Source organism: Brachypodium distachyon, chromosome 5, assembly GCF_000005505.3.
Source record: "Brachypodium distachyon strain Bd21 chromosome 5, Brachypodium_distachyon_v3.0, whole genome shotgun sequence".
In the NCBI taxonomy this organism is placed as follows: Eukaryota; Viridiplantae; Streptophyta; class Magnoliopsida; order Poales; family Poaceae; genus Brachypodium; species Brachypodium distachyon.
This window is the reverse complement of record NC_016135.3, coordinates 23467401-23483676: the sequence shown is the minus strand read 5'-3', so window position 1 is coordinate 23483676 and position 16276 is coordinate 23467401. Positions and strand designations below refer to the sequence as shown.

Sequence of the window (16276 nt, the reverse complement as noted above, 5' to 3'; positions counted from 1 at the left end):
GGGGTTCGTGTCGATTGTGTTGTCCTATTGTATTTTCTTTCTTAAATTAATAGATTCATTGTTCTATAAATATGATGTTGATTCTATAGAATTGAAAAAATATTTAAAGTGTTTTGATGTCAATAGAATTGTTTACTAGGATTGATACAAAATCCAAATTCAAATTCTGTCTGGTTAAACTCCTAGTGGAACTGCAACATATGAATTGATATACACATGTACACACAATACATAGTATGTATTATATTTATACAATGAGCATATAACCCGTCAGAAAAAACATATGTATATAATGTCGTTTCATTTTATACCTTTCAACTTTTTTTACATACTAAGTGTATGTCCTCATGTAATATTTTGATTTGACCGTTGTCACCTTTGGTCCCGTCACTTGATTTTTTTATTTGGCACAAATCAGCTGTATGAAAACAAGTATATATTATATGATCTAAGGTAACTGATAATTAATAGTACACCCTTTTACTTAAAACATGTTATTTTTTAGTCTGTAACAACGCACGAGTATTTTTTTTGTAAACAAATGAGTTACTATTTACATGGCATATTAATCGGTTTCATAATTTGATATAATGATGCATGGAAATAATTTAAATATAATTTATGTCCTAATATAGATTTTATCAATAACATAATGATTATTACATCTATTTAAAATATGCTGATATTATAATATATTTCTCTTATGTTTTATATATTGCATGCATGCATGCATATATGCATATAAATATAATCGACGAGTTCGTTTCTTCCCAATCAAAACCCGCACCCCCTCAGAATTGGGGCAGGCTCATTTTAGTTGTCTCCTCACTTGGAATTGGGGTATGGTTTTGGTTCCAATTTCTCGTGCAACCGAACAACTGGAATTCACTCTACGCGATCATAATTTGTGGATTCTACGCTCAATTCTGCGATCCTAAAACAGGGCCAGGCATCCAATCCTGCATGGCAAGAGACCAAGTCGATGGAAGTCTTGGTCCGGTCATGCAGAGTGCCAATGAGGATTGATGAAGCCACACCTAGGCAAGTCAAGTAGTGGCCTAAATGAAGCGAAAAACAACTTTCCTGTATAAAAAAAAAAGCAGAAAACAACAGGAACATGGCCAACTTTCATTTTTCTGCCCAAAACTGATCAAGCCAAACCAACACTCATCGATCGATGTCCCGGATGCAAGCAGGCTCCTTTGATTCAAAGAAAATTCATAGGATTTTTGGAGGATTTGAAACCTTTGGAAAATTTCCTGTGTTGGTCATTTGATTCATGGGAATAGAATCCTTAGGAATTTTCCTATGGATTCATTTGCATTCTATTTTGGAGGAAACTTTCCATCAACTCAAACGTCTTTTTATAAATCCTTTGTTTTTCCTGTGTTGTGTCAAACACACTTGATGCTAAATCATGTAGTCTTTCATTCCTGTAGGATTCACGATTACGTGGCACTCTAATCTCGTGTTTTTCATATTCCCGTGTTTTAGAAATTCTGCGAATCAAAGAGGCCCTAAATCCAGAAGCAGAATGAATGGTTCTCCAATCAAGAGAAGAATGGAACATTTAAAAAATAAATGATCAATACTCTCATTTGAAGAACATAACATACTTCCATCTAGTGAGATAAAGATTCATGCAAGATGCAGAAACAATTACACAAATCCATGTGACAGGACTACTGTACTATGCAAGAATCCCTAGACCTCTAATCACGACTGTTTTTTTATATAAAATGCGTTGAAGTGATTGGAAGTTTCATTTTTTATTTAATCCGTTTGTTCTAGATTTAATGTATATGATTGAAAGTTTTTACTGAACGGAGGTTTGCACCTGATACGTCGCCGAACTCCATATAATTTTGTGACGTCATTAATTATCACATGAACGAATGAAGCCAGATAGAAGCAAAGCTCGTTTTATAGAGATTAATTTCCGAAACCATTTCAAGAGCTTAAGTGTTGTTTAACTGGCACAAACCGAACTGAATCAAGTTTGATCTGGACCAGAATTGGTAGCCTGCAAAACAAAGCCAGTCGCAAAAAAAAATCACATAAAAAAATAAGACCCGAGGCTTAAAGCTGCAGAAAATTCATTTCTTTACACATCACGATAAAGAGAAATTCATCAGCGTGAATTAACATTAAGCTAAATCACTTCTTAACCGTATGTCAGAGATTAGGAGCAAGGGTTGACCAGGTAGGTCAGCCTCTAATAGTCTCCTCCATTCCTCCAATCCTACACATACGATCCTTATTATAGATCAAGCAAGCAACCAGGGAAAAGAGATCTACACATAAAAGCAACACGCCACGTTTCTACGAAGGCTTGAAACATCACCATGAAATTATTCTACAGGGCTAAGCTTGTCGGCTTCCATTTTCACCTTCTCCCCATGCCAGCAGCTGTCTGAAGGTTGCTCCAGTCGATCCCACCCTGGGATCCGCCGCTTCCTTCCCTGCTAATCTTCTTTGTTCTTCAATTTTCGGATCAGATAACATCATAGCAAAGACAATGATCAGTTTTTGCAGCACTCGATCGTTCAAACAAATAAATAAGTAGAACATAGTTTACCTCTCTTTGCTCAAATTCTCCATGTCTTGCCAGGTCAGTCTTGGCCCTTCATCCAAGCCCTCGCACACCAGTTCGCCGCTCCCATCGGTGTAACAGAGGATGCCCTTGTTTTTGTCCTCGTAAACCTTGCAAAACTGATGTTTCAGATATGCTAACATATTCACTCATCGCATTTCACATGTCAAAAGTATCGTCAGGAACAGATACCTTGTTCACCTTGCAGGTGAAGCTGACAGAACTGGAAGCTTGCTTGGATTCAGAACTTGAGCTGCTATCCATGGAAGCTCTCACCAGAGTTCTTGAGCAAATCGTCCTTGGAATTATGGTTGCACTATATGGGTAGCACCTCAAGGCAGCCATGGGTGAGTTTAGAGACCTGGAACCATAAACTACTAATCATGGAGTTGATGTCTTGTAAATAACCATTAGTGGGATGGTGGTGGATACAGTTTTAAATAGGGATGTTAGGTCAATGAAGCTGTAGCAACGCAGATGATTGGCCATGCTATTTAGATTAAGTTCAGCTGCGCAGCTATTGCATTGGCGATGGGTGTGTGCATCAATCATGTATTATTGCATTGGTGAATAATTGGTGGAGAATTCCTTTTCTGACTCCTGTAGCATTACTGGATAAAAGTATTCAAGTCATGACTCATGACAAGGACTTCCAACTTGCTTCCCAGTCTGTTGTATCTCCCTTCCTCTGCTACAGCTCCAAGCCTCTCCAACCACCGTTGTAGGAGGTTGCTCGCCGCCGGTGTGGAGGAGCCTATGGGGCTCAGTTAATTAGTTCTCTCCTGCGAAGACCTCAAATAAACTCGTCCCTGATCTAGGTGATGGGGTGGATGTGTGGGCTGTATTGGGCACTCGTGCCTTTTACTTTGAGAATTAGTCACAGGACCGTTATAAAAAAGATTTCCCAACATGGTTTTTTACGGCACACCAAAAATGATGTGTTTTGGGTTAACTTTATAATGACACCCTGGTATATAAGACTCTACCACAGCGGGCTGTACCAAGAGCAAATTTTGTACTGGACTGAATGATATGCAGTTTAAACTGTGAACAAGTCTGGTAGTAATAGATATGTGGAGAATGAAAATCTCAAGAGTTCCTGATTATAAATCATCCAACTGACTGTTACAACACTCATGTTTTTGTCCGAAATTCTTAGTTCTGCTACCCATAAAAATAAGCTGGATTTTAGTCGCGAAATTCTTCCATAAAAGCTTTGTGGAACGCCTGAAAGAGGTAGATGATCCGTTGCATTTTCTCCTCCTGTTGCAGGATTGTGCATCTGAAATGCCATTTGCCAGGTACCTTGAGAGTATAAATGTAAACACAATAAGGATCAGAATATTAGAATACTGACAGGAAGAAAATAGTAATTTTGTTGCACTCGACCTCCATAGACCTGATACACTTTTAGAAGTATCAAGTACCAGAGTCCTACCTTACACTGCAATACAATATAAGTTCCTACCTCTGTTTCTTGTTTAGTAGAACTGTTATAAACTGTTCCAGAGACAAGTAGATAGAAGTAGGTGCATCAAACTCACTTGTCCAAACACAGAACCAGGCAAGACAACAATCCCAGTGCTCTCAAGAAGGCATAGAGCATAGAACACATCTGGTTTGATGCTAATTGCCTCAGCAGCTGCAATTGCTTTTGTAGGAAGTAGAACAGATGGGAACACAAACATGGCCCCTTCAGCCTTGCTGCACGTCATGCCTTCCAGGCTGTTGAACGTGTGCACCATGGCCTAAAACCAGTGCAACAATGTGATGTTCAGGGTCAAAGATATTCCACTTTACATATGTATATGTACTATGATAAAATGGAAATAGTCCATATTTCAACCTTGAACTCTAGCAAAATCCACTTTTAAACCCTAAACTCTAAAACCATCTGACTTGCAACCCCAAAACTATCTGTTTTACAATCTTAAGTGGTTTCACTAGTTGTTTTGGCTCATGTGGATGCCAGGCGTTTGCCTCGTTGCTGCCACATCATCAAATAGATCAGTAAATAGAGAGAACAAGAGATAAATAATGCACACGATGAGTACTAACAGCTCAGGGTGGTTTTAACTGAAACCTTACTCATCCATTCACATGAACTGATTTGTTTGATGATCTGGCAGTAACTTGGTGAGCACATGGCATCCATGTCAGTCAGAACCAATTGTGAAACCAACTGAGGTTGTAAAACCATAGTTTCGATAGCTCAAGGTTGCAGTTCAGATGGTTTTAGAGTTTAGGTTGAAAAGGGTGCTTTTGCAAAATGTTGAATAAAATGACAAGTAGAGTTTTCTAATAGAATCAACAATGAAGTCATGTAAGTCAACTCAATAAGAAAAACCTCTCCACAATGACATAATGATGATATGATGTCTTCTCTTTCTTCCCAATAAGAGGTGTATGACTCATCTCCAACCTGACAAAAGGATGCTTATTGAGATTTATGTATAAATGTAGAGACACGACAATGTTACATTTTGCAGACCTTTGGTGGGTTCATGACTAGGCTCATGAGGATCTGGCCCGAAATGTTGGAACATGAGCTTAGGGATGCAACTTTGTACACTTGATTACGAACTTCAGAATTGAAGCCAGTTACCTCCATGTAACCTCCCCTGCTACCACATTCTCCGTAGTACCCTGATGGAGAAGATGAGACTTTTAAGGAATTATTTTTCAGGAAAAACTTTTAAAGAATTATATGTATGGAGTGCCTGGAAATCAGAATAAATGGCCAATAGGCATAGAGTGCATTTCATGCTAGATGGAGTTACACCTTCTGTTCACATTGAAGTAATGGTTTCAACTTAGAATACATTAGTCATTGCATTAGTACAACTATATCCATGTAACTGATATGCAAATGTTCTTTTGCAAGCACTTCCATATGTTGGCTCAATGAGTTCAAAGTCCAATGTTAAAAGAAGCCTTTCTCGTCAATGCAACTAATAAAATACTTTTCATTTCACTTTTGTGAGGAAATGATAGTTGCATCTGCGTTGAGAAAAACATTGATTAAACGAAGTACAATGTCACATACCATTAGAAATTGAATGGAACGATATTAAAGATATATCTCCTTCGCCATAACCCATGGACCGTGCTATCTTCTTGAAAGAGTTAAATTTCTTTTCGTCCGTGTATACATTTTCTTGGTAAACCTACCAATCAGATTAAGAAAGGATAGTTTTATTTACAACATTCAATAAAATCAAAGAAATTCTTATTAAGAAAGATACAACAACCTCACCTCATCTGCCAGAAGAACAAGCTCTTCATTTCTGCAGAATTCCACTATTTCACACTGGTTTTCCCCCGCAAGAACCTATATACCATTTAATCACATTAGGACTTGTAGAATTTTTTTAAAACAGAGTAAGTCAGTGATCAGTAAACACACCTGTCCAGTAGGGTTGCCTGGATTTACCACCACAAGTCCCCTCACAGTGATACCTTCTGATCGTGCACCATCCAACTGCTTCTTCAGGTCCAAAATGCTCACACCCCATCCTCCAGATTCATCAAGGTGATATGGTACCTGATAAAGCAAATGCCTTCTGTTTTACACCAGATTGGCACAACAGCAAAGTAAACTCATAGTTGACTTTTGATATGGATTTATTTGGATCTAGTAAATGCAGTACATACAAGAGTTGCACCACGCAGAACCATGGAATTTGTGTACAGAAAGTGTGACGGAATCGGGCAAAGGATGCCATCTTTTTCGTCTCTTATCAATAGGTGCATCACCATGTGAACCTGATTGGAATCAAACAACAAAATGATCTCCATTGTCAAGATAAGGCAAGGAAGGGCCAATAACAATAACTTTAATCTTGGGATTTAGTGAGGTGCTCCACTGCTCCTGTTATCATGGCTTCTCTAAGTCATTCATATATTAGTTTTAAGGACTAAAGTGTAAAAGGAACAAAGCAATCAGTGCAAAGAGAGAAGTTCGATTAACCAAATCAAGTTTTTCCGCACTACCACTAACACATTTTTCTCATCTCCACAGAGTGTAAAAGCCTATCGGCTTTTTTGGAAGTGGTTAATTTTTCTTCAAAACCAGAACTTTCACAAATTTGTTTAACATATGGGAGAAAACATTGGCAGGATCTCCAACAGAAGCAGGGAGCAAAATATCCAATTATCACTCAGTATTATGCATAAGATGATGGATGACGGTATTTCTCTGCATGTGGACAATGACATAGTACCGGTGGGGCCGCTCCATCTGTCAGGAAAATGTCCTCTTTGTAACACGGGAAACCATCACGAGAGGCTATTCCAGTAGCAATAGCATTGCGCAACCCTTCAGTACCCTGGAGGTGAAAGCGGTCAGGTTTGACTTAACATAATCTCTGCATTTATCTAAAGAGGTTCTGGAATCATGATCCTGCCTGACAGTGACTGTATCCTCCTGTAGCTCTTCCAGGAATGAGGTCTAGAATCTCCCGGGCCTTCGCTATTGCATCAGAACTGCAGTATCCATAATTAGTAGTATTCACTAGTCACGCACAACTCTGAATGCATCTTTCCATAACTATCATCATGATGTGTAGTGTTTACCTGAATAGATAACTAGTTTCACACCGGTCTAAAAGATGGGGGTAATCACACAAGGCAAGAACCTGGAACACAATAAGACATCAGAGCATGAAGAAAATAGACTGTTAAGTAAATCATATGGAACGATCACCCACCTCACGGAAATATTTATTTGGCTGTTGTCCGAGGGACTGTGGATTGCTAAGGTTGCAATATATTATCTACTGGAAGAAATGGAAAAATTAACCACAGTGAAAAACAAGAAACACTATCAAAAATAGATTTGGCAAAGCTCTAAGATATGGGAAAGTTCCAGTGGAAGTTGATATTCACATTTTTCCCCAGCATGAACATACCTCATTGAACGGGTATAAACTTGGATTTTTCTCTAGTTCTTTTTGCATGCACTGGACACCAAAAAAGAGTAGAGAAGATCACTTAATTTGCATGATGTAGCAAACACGCGGATTTCATATGATCAGAGATTTCATTTGGGTGGACCTCATCAAACCCATGGATTTAGTGATAAAGCAAATCAACAGACTTAAATGAAGAGATAGAACTCCAGCTAATGAGACTTGCTACTTTCAGAAAGGACACAACATGCCAAGCTTCTTCTATTCATCCACATTTTGGAGAATTCTATTATGAGGTCTAAACCTAATGTTGCAAATTCCTCTTAAGAGTTATAGTGCATCGTTTCTGTTCTTTCTCTTTCTTTATCTAACAAAATAACATCAAACATTGAAAACTTCCTGTCCAAACATCTGCTTGGAGCAGTTGATGTGGTTCTGTTTTCTGTCGAATTCAATCTGTCATGTCAAAATAACAGGTCTTTTCAGATTCCTAGGTTCCAAAAAGGCAAATGATCAACTTGGTCCAACTCCGATTGTTCAATGGACCAAATTGACTCAATCAGCAGAGGTAATGCCTAATCAGCATTGAAACTTCTGATTAACCTGTTCCTAAGTACCAATCACAGGTCACAGCAAGCCTTAACAAAGGGTCATCTGATCTATCAAGCAGCAGAGCAAACCTGTAGCTCAAATTGCAACACAGAAGCAAAGCCGCCAAGGAATGCGGGGCCCTCACATGTATAAATTCTCTACACCATTTTGCCATTAATACTTGGGTAGTACTGTATTAGTACTTTTTTCAACCGCGTGGAAATTATTTTTGGGGACAAGTTGACCTGAGACTACTATTACCTGCGCTTTGCGGGCAATGGTTCCGCCGAGGTGATCCGCGAGAGCCAGCACCTGCGAATACGGTAGCGGGTACACGAAAAACATCACCATTGGACACGGCACACAGGGGGCGAATGCAAGCGCCGTTAGAAGAACAGAAAAAAGGAACCCCTCACCACCACCACCTTTGGGTTCAGAGAGTCCACTGTGAGAGCGCGGGCGGAGGCAGGAGACATCTCCTCGTCTTTGCGACGCCGCCGCCGCCGCCAGCGATAGGGGCGGCTTCGGGGAGAGGTCACGGGGGCAGCGTGTGGGGGGTGGCAGGTGGATTCAACAGTAGGGACAAACGAAGAAGAGTCGCCTCCCCAGTCCCCATTTCCTCCCATTGCAAGTGAAGAAGAGGTAAAAAGTTGGGGTTTGGAGTGCTCCTCGTTCACCCCCGTTAATTCGCCGTGTAACTCTCGCCGATTTTCGCTTGCTAAAGGACGGCCATTCTTTTCTGTAAACTAACGGCCCATTCAAATAAATAGGCCTTTGCAGGCTGAACGGGCCAAGATTGTCTACTGAAGCCTGGCCACTCTCCAAAACCCTCGTGACCTCTTCTTTCCTTCCTCTTTGTAGACACGGAGCCGCAGAGAACTCCGACGAGCCTCCCACCCGCGATACCGATCCAAGGATGGCAGCATCGACGTCCAGCGCCGGTGAGGCCGTCACCATGGTACGCCCCGCCCACTTTCCTTCCGTCGACCCCGCGGATCGATCGATGACTGCCGCAATTGCTGATCTATTGCCATCATCAAATTAAATAGTTTTTTTTTCACGAAGCGGCGTCCAATGTCATGCAGAGGCTTGCGAACGGGAAGACGATCAGCTGGCCGGCGACGGTGGCCGGGAAGATCGAGGAAGGGTTGTACAAGGTGGGGTTGTTGGAACGCGCGGCGGAGGCCACGGACCGCGACCTGAATTTGCTGGAGAAACAGGTGGAGGCCATGACGGCGGATGTGGGATTCGAGCTGCAACTTAACGATTACTGCTACGACCTCGAGCACATGCGCAAGGCGCGACAGGAGTTCCGCTTCCGCTCGCTCTCCGAGGTGGAGGAACGGTCCCTCGGCCAGATCCGCGACCTTGCCTCTTCCGCCATAGAAGACTACAAAACCCGCGTCGGCCCCGTCCCTGCCTACGACAATCCCATCAGCCTGTTCAGCGACACCATCCCCTTAGAGCTTCCTGAATCTTTGGCCATGGCGATAGCACTTCCTTCAGCTTCTCACCACAAGTGAGTTTTCCTTCCACCAGCATTGCAATTATCAGTGTCTTGTTGTTAGTTGTTAGGCTTTAAAGTAAAAAAAGGTAAGAGACTAAGAGGGGCTCTATAATTGCCACAGTTTGGATTATCGTTGCATCCCTGCTGGTCCCTTTTGATTGCAAACTAATTAGTCTTTGACCATTCAAAAAAGCATACTGTTTTTCTATTGTACTGATTTTAGTTTAAATTTGAACTAGAACCACGACAAGAATTTAGGATCAGAGGGAGTAGTATAATATGTAGATGGGTCAAGAACGTGCATGTATGTTTCTCCACTTTCAATTCAAAAGATGCAGCGCTCCATTTGGCGGGCTATGCTTCTGATCATCCTCTAGGAATATTGTTGTATTCAGAAAGGGAAAGCTTCGTTTGCTCTCGAGTACTCTGCTCCCCTTATCAGCTACCGCAGATCGCGTGAGAGGCAGCAAACGGCAACATACAGTCCCAAACGTTTCCTAACAGGGTGGTTACAGTTGTATTTCCGATCTAGAGGTGCGGTCTGCCCCCACAGCTGCATGCACCGAACCTGGAAAAGCAAAGTACTGCTCCTAGTCTCCTACTAGTACTACCCTCCTCTCTATTTAACAATTATTTCATTTCTGAGAGGATGCTCAGCAACGCTATATATACAGTGTTTGACATTGTTTGATTTGACAGTGTTTCCATGTAAACATATATTTTTCCAAAATAGAGAGAGAAAACACATATTGTTGAGAAAGAATTGATATATATAGATAGATAGATAAACGAAATCTTGTAGGGAAAGAGAAAACACGTGCTCTTGAGAGAGAATGGATGTAACAGAGAGAGAGAAAAAAACACAGAGAATGGATATATACAAGATACAGCTACCATAGCCGGAGGTTTCTTCGCTCTGTGAGAGCTCCACGCCAGCGTTTTCCGTCGTCCGGCCCTTCCTTCGCTTTAGTCTGTGCGGCGTGCGGCGTCTTGGTCTCTGGTGGTGGGCCGCTGTTGTGGGCGTTGTCAGGCTGGGCCATTGTCAGCGAAGAGGTCCTGTCTTGGGGCCAGGCGATGTGCGGGAGGGGCCTCCGTCCGTCGACGCGTGTTGGGCCGGCTGTGCGCTGTCTTTTTGGGGCTTTCTAGAGCCTGTGTGCTGGCCGTGTTTAAGGCGTTAAATGTTGTGCTGTCTTTTGGCGGCTTTCTAGAGCCTGTGTGGTGGCCGTGTTTAAGGCGGTATGTTGTTCTGGCGTCTTCCACGGCTCCTATATATTGGGGTGTTCGTCGGCATCAATCGCTGCGTGGTTTGGTGATCTGCTTTCTGCTGGTGTTGTTTTCTCAGTGCAGGTGTGATTCGGTGAAGGTGATTGATGGCGGGGGAACTGCCAATCTTCCTTTTGTGTGCTTCTCCCTGGTTTCGTGACTGGTGCTCTGCTCTTCTAGGGCGTGTTTGGTTTGCTACCAAAACATACCAAGCCAATTTTTTGGCATTGACCAAAATTTGGTGTTTGTTTGGATGGTGACCAAATATTTGGCTAGCCAAGGTCCCATAACTAACTCTAGTTCAATTTTTTGGCCAAAGTTGGCCAATTCATGGGCTAGCAAAACCATCACCAATTATTTGGCTAGCCAAATTTTTGGTAGGGCAACTTTGGGCTCAAACCAAACAGCCCCCTATTCTGCGGCCGTTTTGCTTCTGCCGTTTAGGTAAGCTCTTTCTTATTCTTTCATGTCACGTTGCCAATGGGCTAGATCATGGGTCGTCTTTTCTGTTTCTTGTTCGTCCGTCGTGGATGTTTGGTTGGTCTAGTTAACGGATGCTGCGGGTTCTTTTCATCGTGTTTTTTTTTGGGTTGCTCTGTGTCCATGGACGGGGCGGTCTGGTGCATTTGTACCTACCGACATGGCGACTGGTGGTCGTGGTCGCCATGGCGCAAGCCGAGCTGGTCCCTTGATCTCTCTCCGCGTCTCGCTTGCGCTTCTCCCGAGGAGAACACGGCCGCTGGACCATGGATTGGTGGCCATGGAGATCTACCGGGCTGTGAGCCGGTCAGGGCGAGTGCCGACTTCCGGATGTTCGCCAGGTATGACCGCTCCATCCAGCGAGCCTTCACGCTCTACTAGGCCTATTTTTGTCGGCAGGAATTTTACTTGGTTTAATGGAGTGGCAGGTTAGTTGAGGATATATTTTATGCATCCTCCTAATATAAGTGAAGTGATCTCCTTAATTTGATTAATTCTTTGATCCACCGGTAGAAGCGATCTAATATGATTCAGTATGGGTTCTAGAACAGTGAACAGTAGGTGTAAAGTAATATCTTGCAGTTCTTCTGTCGAACGTGTTGCCTGAAGAATAAAAATAAAATTCAATTTGACCTGGTGCTTCGTTCTCTCTCTAGGTATACAATGAAACAAATATTAAAATAAAGGGAAAGAAAGGCTAAATCAACATGCATCTTTTCACACAATGAGAAGTCGTGATACATAAACTTTGTAATGTTGGTCTGGAGCTGTTACAAGCCACTGAAAAATGCAAACATTTGCCTTTGCACCTTTAGCAATTTCAAGTGTATGCTTCGTTTAAAGCTATGTCCGAATAACAATACTTGAATTATGTAGCGCATTATGGATATGCACAAGGTTGTTTTGCAAAATGAGTCAGTACTAATATTCTGTCATACAAGCTTCAATGGTGGCAAAGATTTTTGGTATTTGGGTACTGCCTTTGGTGTATAATACTATAAATAGTCAGTCCAAATATTAGTCTCAGATTTCACTTCACAGGTTTGAGGAAACCCCCTTCAGCATATCAGATCACCAGCTTGACAGTAAGTTCTGGGTGCATCTTGTTTTACCTTTCTGTCCTACAAGATAAATTTGAACCTTTCCTCTCATGGAGCTCTCTGAAAGCTGAAATATAGCTCAGTTTATTCCTTGCACATGTTTATAGACCTTTTATAGTTATGGTTTACACTACAAGCAGGTCTTATAGTTGTAGAAATGTCAGATTGCAATGCATCATGAATGAAGAATCTTTTGCTCATGCTACAGTGCTACACACTGCTTTGGTGCAAGTCATTGTTATTATGGCCTCAAAAAATAAATGTACTGTCATTATGGTAGTGTAGGTAACACAAAAAACTAACAATACAGTCCTTAGTCTGATTATTACCGACTTCTATGAAATGTTTGGATGTGGTGAACCACCTTAAGAATTTTTGTGTCTCACTTCCAATAAGCTAGATAATAGCACCAACTAACTTTTCTGCAGCAAACTTACGAAAATTCAAGGAACAGATGGCGTCGGAGAACCCTATATAGCTGACCATAAACAAGTAAGTTGCTCAAGTTATGGACTACTTTATTCTCTTTATAGCATACTTACTCTACTTTTTGTCTTTTTAGCAATCGGATGTGAAAGGGCATTTCGATCCCTAATGAGTTTTGGTGTTAATCACAACTTAATATGTGGACTAACCGTATGCTAAGTGTTTTCAGAAATTATATAGAATCAAGCAAAGCGGTTCGTTGCCCTTAAAGGAAAGAAGCGTAGAAAGATTTACGGCTTTTTATTTATATTGAGTCGTAGAAAAATCCGTACTATAAAGAGGAAGTCCATCTGGAAAGGCTTGGGTGAATCAATTTCACGTACACACAACCACCAAATTGCACCCACCATATAGCCTCAATCCCACCGGTGAAGATGAGCTAAAACCTATTCTTGAACCAAAGGTAAGATTTGGCCAATCCGCTCTAGAGGAGTTCAAACAAAGGTCGTCACTGTTTCTCCCCCGTGAAGCTCCATCATTACCTCGCTCAAGGTGTTAGGCATGTGTCCTAAGAATTATGAAAGTTAATTCTCAGACTGTTAGAGTTTTGAATTCTTCAAGTTGAAGTTCACGCATTTTATTTTTACTTATATATTGTTTTGGACTTATTCGGGCGGTGTATTCTTAATAAATTGGGTTAATTGGATCTATGCCATTATAATTTTCACTGGTTGGAAATATGCCATTAAAAAACTTGACTTGGAGAAATGCTACCTTAACTTTTTTTCATACCTCTATTCATGTCATTTTGTCCAATACCATCATGTATATTGTCTAAATATGTATATACATAGCACTATACCGCTATACGAACATTTTTTTTTCCATCTCAAGTCAAACAGTTCTATTCCTCTTCCTCTTATTATCCCCCACGCGACCCTAACTTGGATGTTTGAATTTTTCTATATTTTTCTGAAAAGTTTGAATTTCGGGCCAAATTTGAATGTTTTGAACCTTTATGGCGTCTGGAAGACTCGAACGTACTGTTGAACGTTGTAAATAGCGGTATTATGGTAAATACTGATGTACACGGTAAAATACATGTATTTTATGAACAATAATTGGTCTTAGGTGGACAGAATGGCATAGTTAGAGGTATAATAAAGTTAGAGTGGCATTTATCCAAGTCAAGTTTTGTAATGTCATATTTCCAACCGGTGGAATAAAGAGTGGCACAAATCCAATTAACCCTAATAAATTTGTTGGAAGAATATGCAACTATCACTATGTATGAAAAATGTTCGATTTTCATATGGTTCTTCTATATTTTGAGTTTAAGGATCGAAACATGTAACATTCAGATCTACAAGAATATCTAGATAATGTAATCTTGGTGAGTTTGGATAGTTCAATAAGAGTACATGTGCCAGCAAATTGATTGATTTTCCTGTAAATAATGGTAATTGATGATTATGTTTTTATCTAATCCAAGAAAGTGAAATATTTGTGACTAATATTCAAAGAGTCTTATGTTTGGAATCTGAAGTGTTAGAAAAAATATGCATTAATTTTAAGTTATGATACACAAAGAGACAGGTTTGATAATGAATGAAAAAGTAAGAAAAAAGATAAATGGTGTGTTGAAAAACATGCTTCCATATTTTCGTATATGGTCAGTTTTTTTCGAGCAACGCGGCGAAGCGTGCGCATCCAACTAGTATAGATAGATAGGGAAACATAATCGTGTAGAGAAAGAGAAAACACGTAATCTTGAGAGAGAAAAACACACATTCTTGAAAGAGAATGGATATATATGTATATGTATAGATAGAAAAAAAACATATTCTTGAGAGGATCGGTATATATAAATCTAGAGAAAACGGATCGGAACAAAAACATATTCTCCAGATCCCATCTCACAAGCAGCAGTGACATATCTGGAAAGGAAGAATTGTTTACATGTTTTATAATGACACCAAATAGTGTTCACTATTACTCTGTACGATCAGACCAACGGGAACAGCTCTCCACTCCGTCTGCTGCCGTCTGGGATGTCCTGCATGTCGTTGTCACTGCCGATCTGCCGTCCATCCCCGTGTTCACAGACGCTCAGGATTGATGGAGCAATGCGCTCGAGAGTAAAAAAACCACTCTCAGAAAGAAATAATAGTCTGAGCTCATCCGTAATTGTTGGAAATCCATTTGTCCAGCTATGCTTCTGATCATCCTCTCGGAATGTTGTTGTATTCAGAAATAATAGTCTGAGCTCATCTGTAATTGTTCGAAACATCATAGATTCATAGAAGATGCCACCCCGTGGTCTCTTCGACTTAAGAAAGCCAATCCAAAGGTAGCCGCCAACTCCTGGCATGACTACTTTACCTTGCAACTTGCGAACCCCTGTAATCTCTCGCATTTGAGTAATGCAATTCAGGTGGGGGTGAATCCCCCCTGTTGAGTTTCTGAGAAAACAAATCAGGTTGTTTTAACAGACTGTTAGCTTACTGTTCTATTTGTATATTTTTTCTACATAATGTCCATGCTTAATCCATTTAGTTGTGTTGTTCACTATTCTGTAGGCCTGCTGGTTAGCTGGACAATGAAGGGGGGACGATATTTTGTTTCCCTTCATCTCGGTGTTACCCAAGTGGGCAATCATGGTTTTGGTATTTGAGCTTATCGTAAGCATGTCTGTTGTTTGACTGGAAGAATTTAAATTTGGAGCTGTGAGATTGTTAGTACGGATGTAGTTACGAGCATCTGATCTATGCAAGCATGTGGGATTCTGAACTGTGATGTAGTGAGTTACTGTCATCACACCATTTCTATTGACGATACATTTGTTAGTACATCATGGCTGTTTGTATGGTTGATCGGATGTTGATTCATATCCTAACTCCCTTTGTTGATTTAAGGTATGCATGTTTTCTGATAGTTGTTTCTCAGAAAGAAAATGTTTTCTAATTGTTATCTTTGACTAACAACTAGTCAGCACTATATGTAATGTGATGCAAAAAAACTTAGAAGTACATAAAACTATTGACTTATGATCATAAATAGCATCATTAAGAGTGTACTGATAACTCATGGAATAGGCCGCCGAAAATTATCCTGTTCAAAAGGTATAAAAATTGTTTTTCAAGAACTTTAAACGATTTGGATTCTATGAAGAATGTCAGACCGCTGAACAAAAATCACATCTACGAACACGAGATGAGGAAGAACAGAACAGGATTGTAGCTCAGATCAGAACCCTAGATCAGTTCGCCATCACGTATAGATGGTGCATTGGAAAATATTCGAATCGATTACATTGGCTTACAACCAGCCAGCTTCATGGGCGAAGAGTTTTTGAACTGTGAAAAGCAGAGTAAAAGCAACAGTGCCAAGAATGGAAGCAGTAATA

General features: G+C 40.6%; 3 protein-coding genes across 7 annotated transcripts; 1 reads left to right on the top strand and 2 right to left on the bottom strand.

Moving 5' to 3' along the window:
- Positions 1–2058: 2058 nt before the first annotated feature.
- LOC100823643 lies at positions 2059–3060 on the bottom strand. 2 transcript variants are annotated; one of them, XM_024456257.1, is made up of 3 exons: positions 2786–3060; positions 2579–2712; positions 2059–2480 (listed from the first exon to the last, which is right to left on the bottom strand). In XM_024456257.1, exons 1-3 carry the CDS (start codon positions 2936–2938, stop codon positions 2387–2389), a joined length of 381 nt encoding a protein of 126 aa, XP_024312025.1. In that variant the 5' UTR covers positions 2939–3060; the 3' UTR covers positions 2059–2386. The 2 variants fall into 2 exon arrangements, with proteins under 2 accessions (XP_024312025.1, XP_010240360.1); XM_010242058.3 differs by having other exon boundaries at positions 2080–2480; positions 2579–2703; positions 2786–3038.
- A 536-nt stretch (positions 3061–3596) lies between these two features.
- LOC100825995 (alanine aminotransferase 2) lies at positions 3597–8753 on the bottom strand. Its single transcript, XM_014895428.2, has 15 exons — positions 8520–8753; positions 8356–8406; positions 7504–7554; positions 7303–7368; positions 7169–7230; positions 7000–7078; positions 6817–6921; positions 6248–6358; positions 6000–6137; positions 5850–5924; positions 5640–5760; positions 5085–5239; positions 4941–5015; positions 4138–4341; positions 3597–3898 (listed from the first exon to the last, which is right to left on the bottom strand). Exons 1-15 carry the CDS (start codon positions 8718–8720, stop codon positions 3782–3784), a joined length of 1611 nt encoding a protein of 536 aa, XP_014750914.1. The 5' UTR covers positions 8721–8753; the 3' UTR covers positions 3597–3781.
- A 56-nt stretch (positions 8754–8809) lies between these two features.
- On the top strand, positions 8810–15752 carry LOC100840093. 4 transcript variants are annotated; one of them, XM_024456255.1, is made up of 5 exons: positions 8814–9052; positions 9180–9613; positions 12386–12429; positions 12873–12936; positions 15450–15752. In XM_024456255.1, exons 1-4 carry the CDS (start codon positions 9011–9013, stop codon positions 12920–12922), a joined length of 570 nt encoding a protein of 189 aa, XP_024312023.1. In that variant the 5' UTR covers positions 8814–9010; the 3' UTR covers positions 12923–12936; positions 15450–15752. The 4 variants fall into 4 exon arrangements, with proteins under 4 accessions (XP_024312021.1, XP_024312022.1, XP_024312023.1 ...); XM_024456253.1 differs by lacking the exons at positions 12386–12429; positions 15450–15752 and having other exon boundaries at positions 8810–9052; positions 12873–13580; XM_024456254.1 differs by lacking the exon at positions 15450–15752 and having other exon boundaries at positions 8813–9052; positions 9979–13015.
- The last annotated feature ends 524 nt before the right edge of the window (positions 15753–16276 follow it).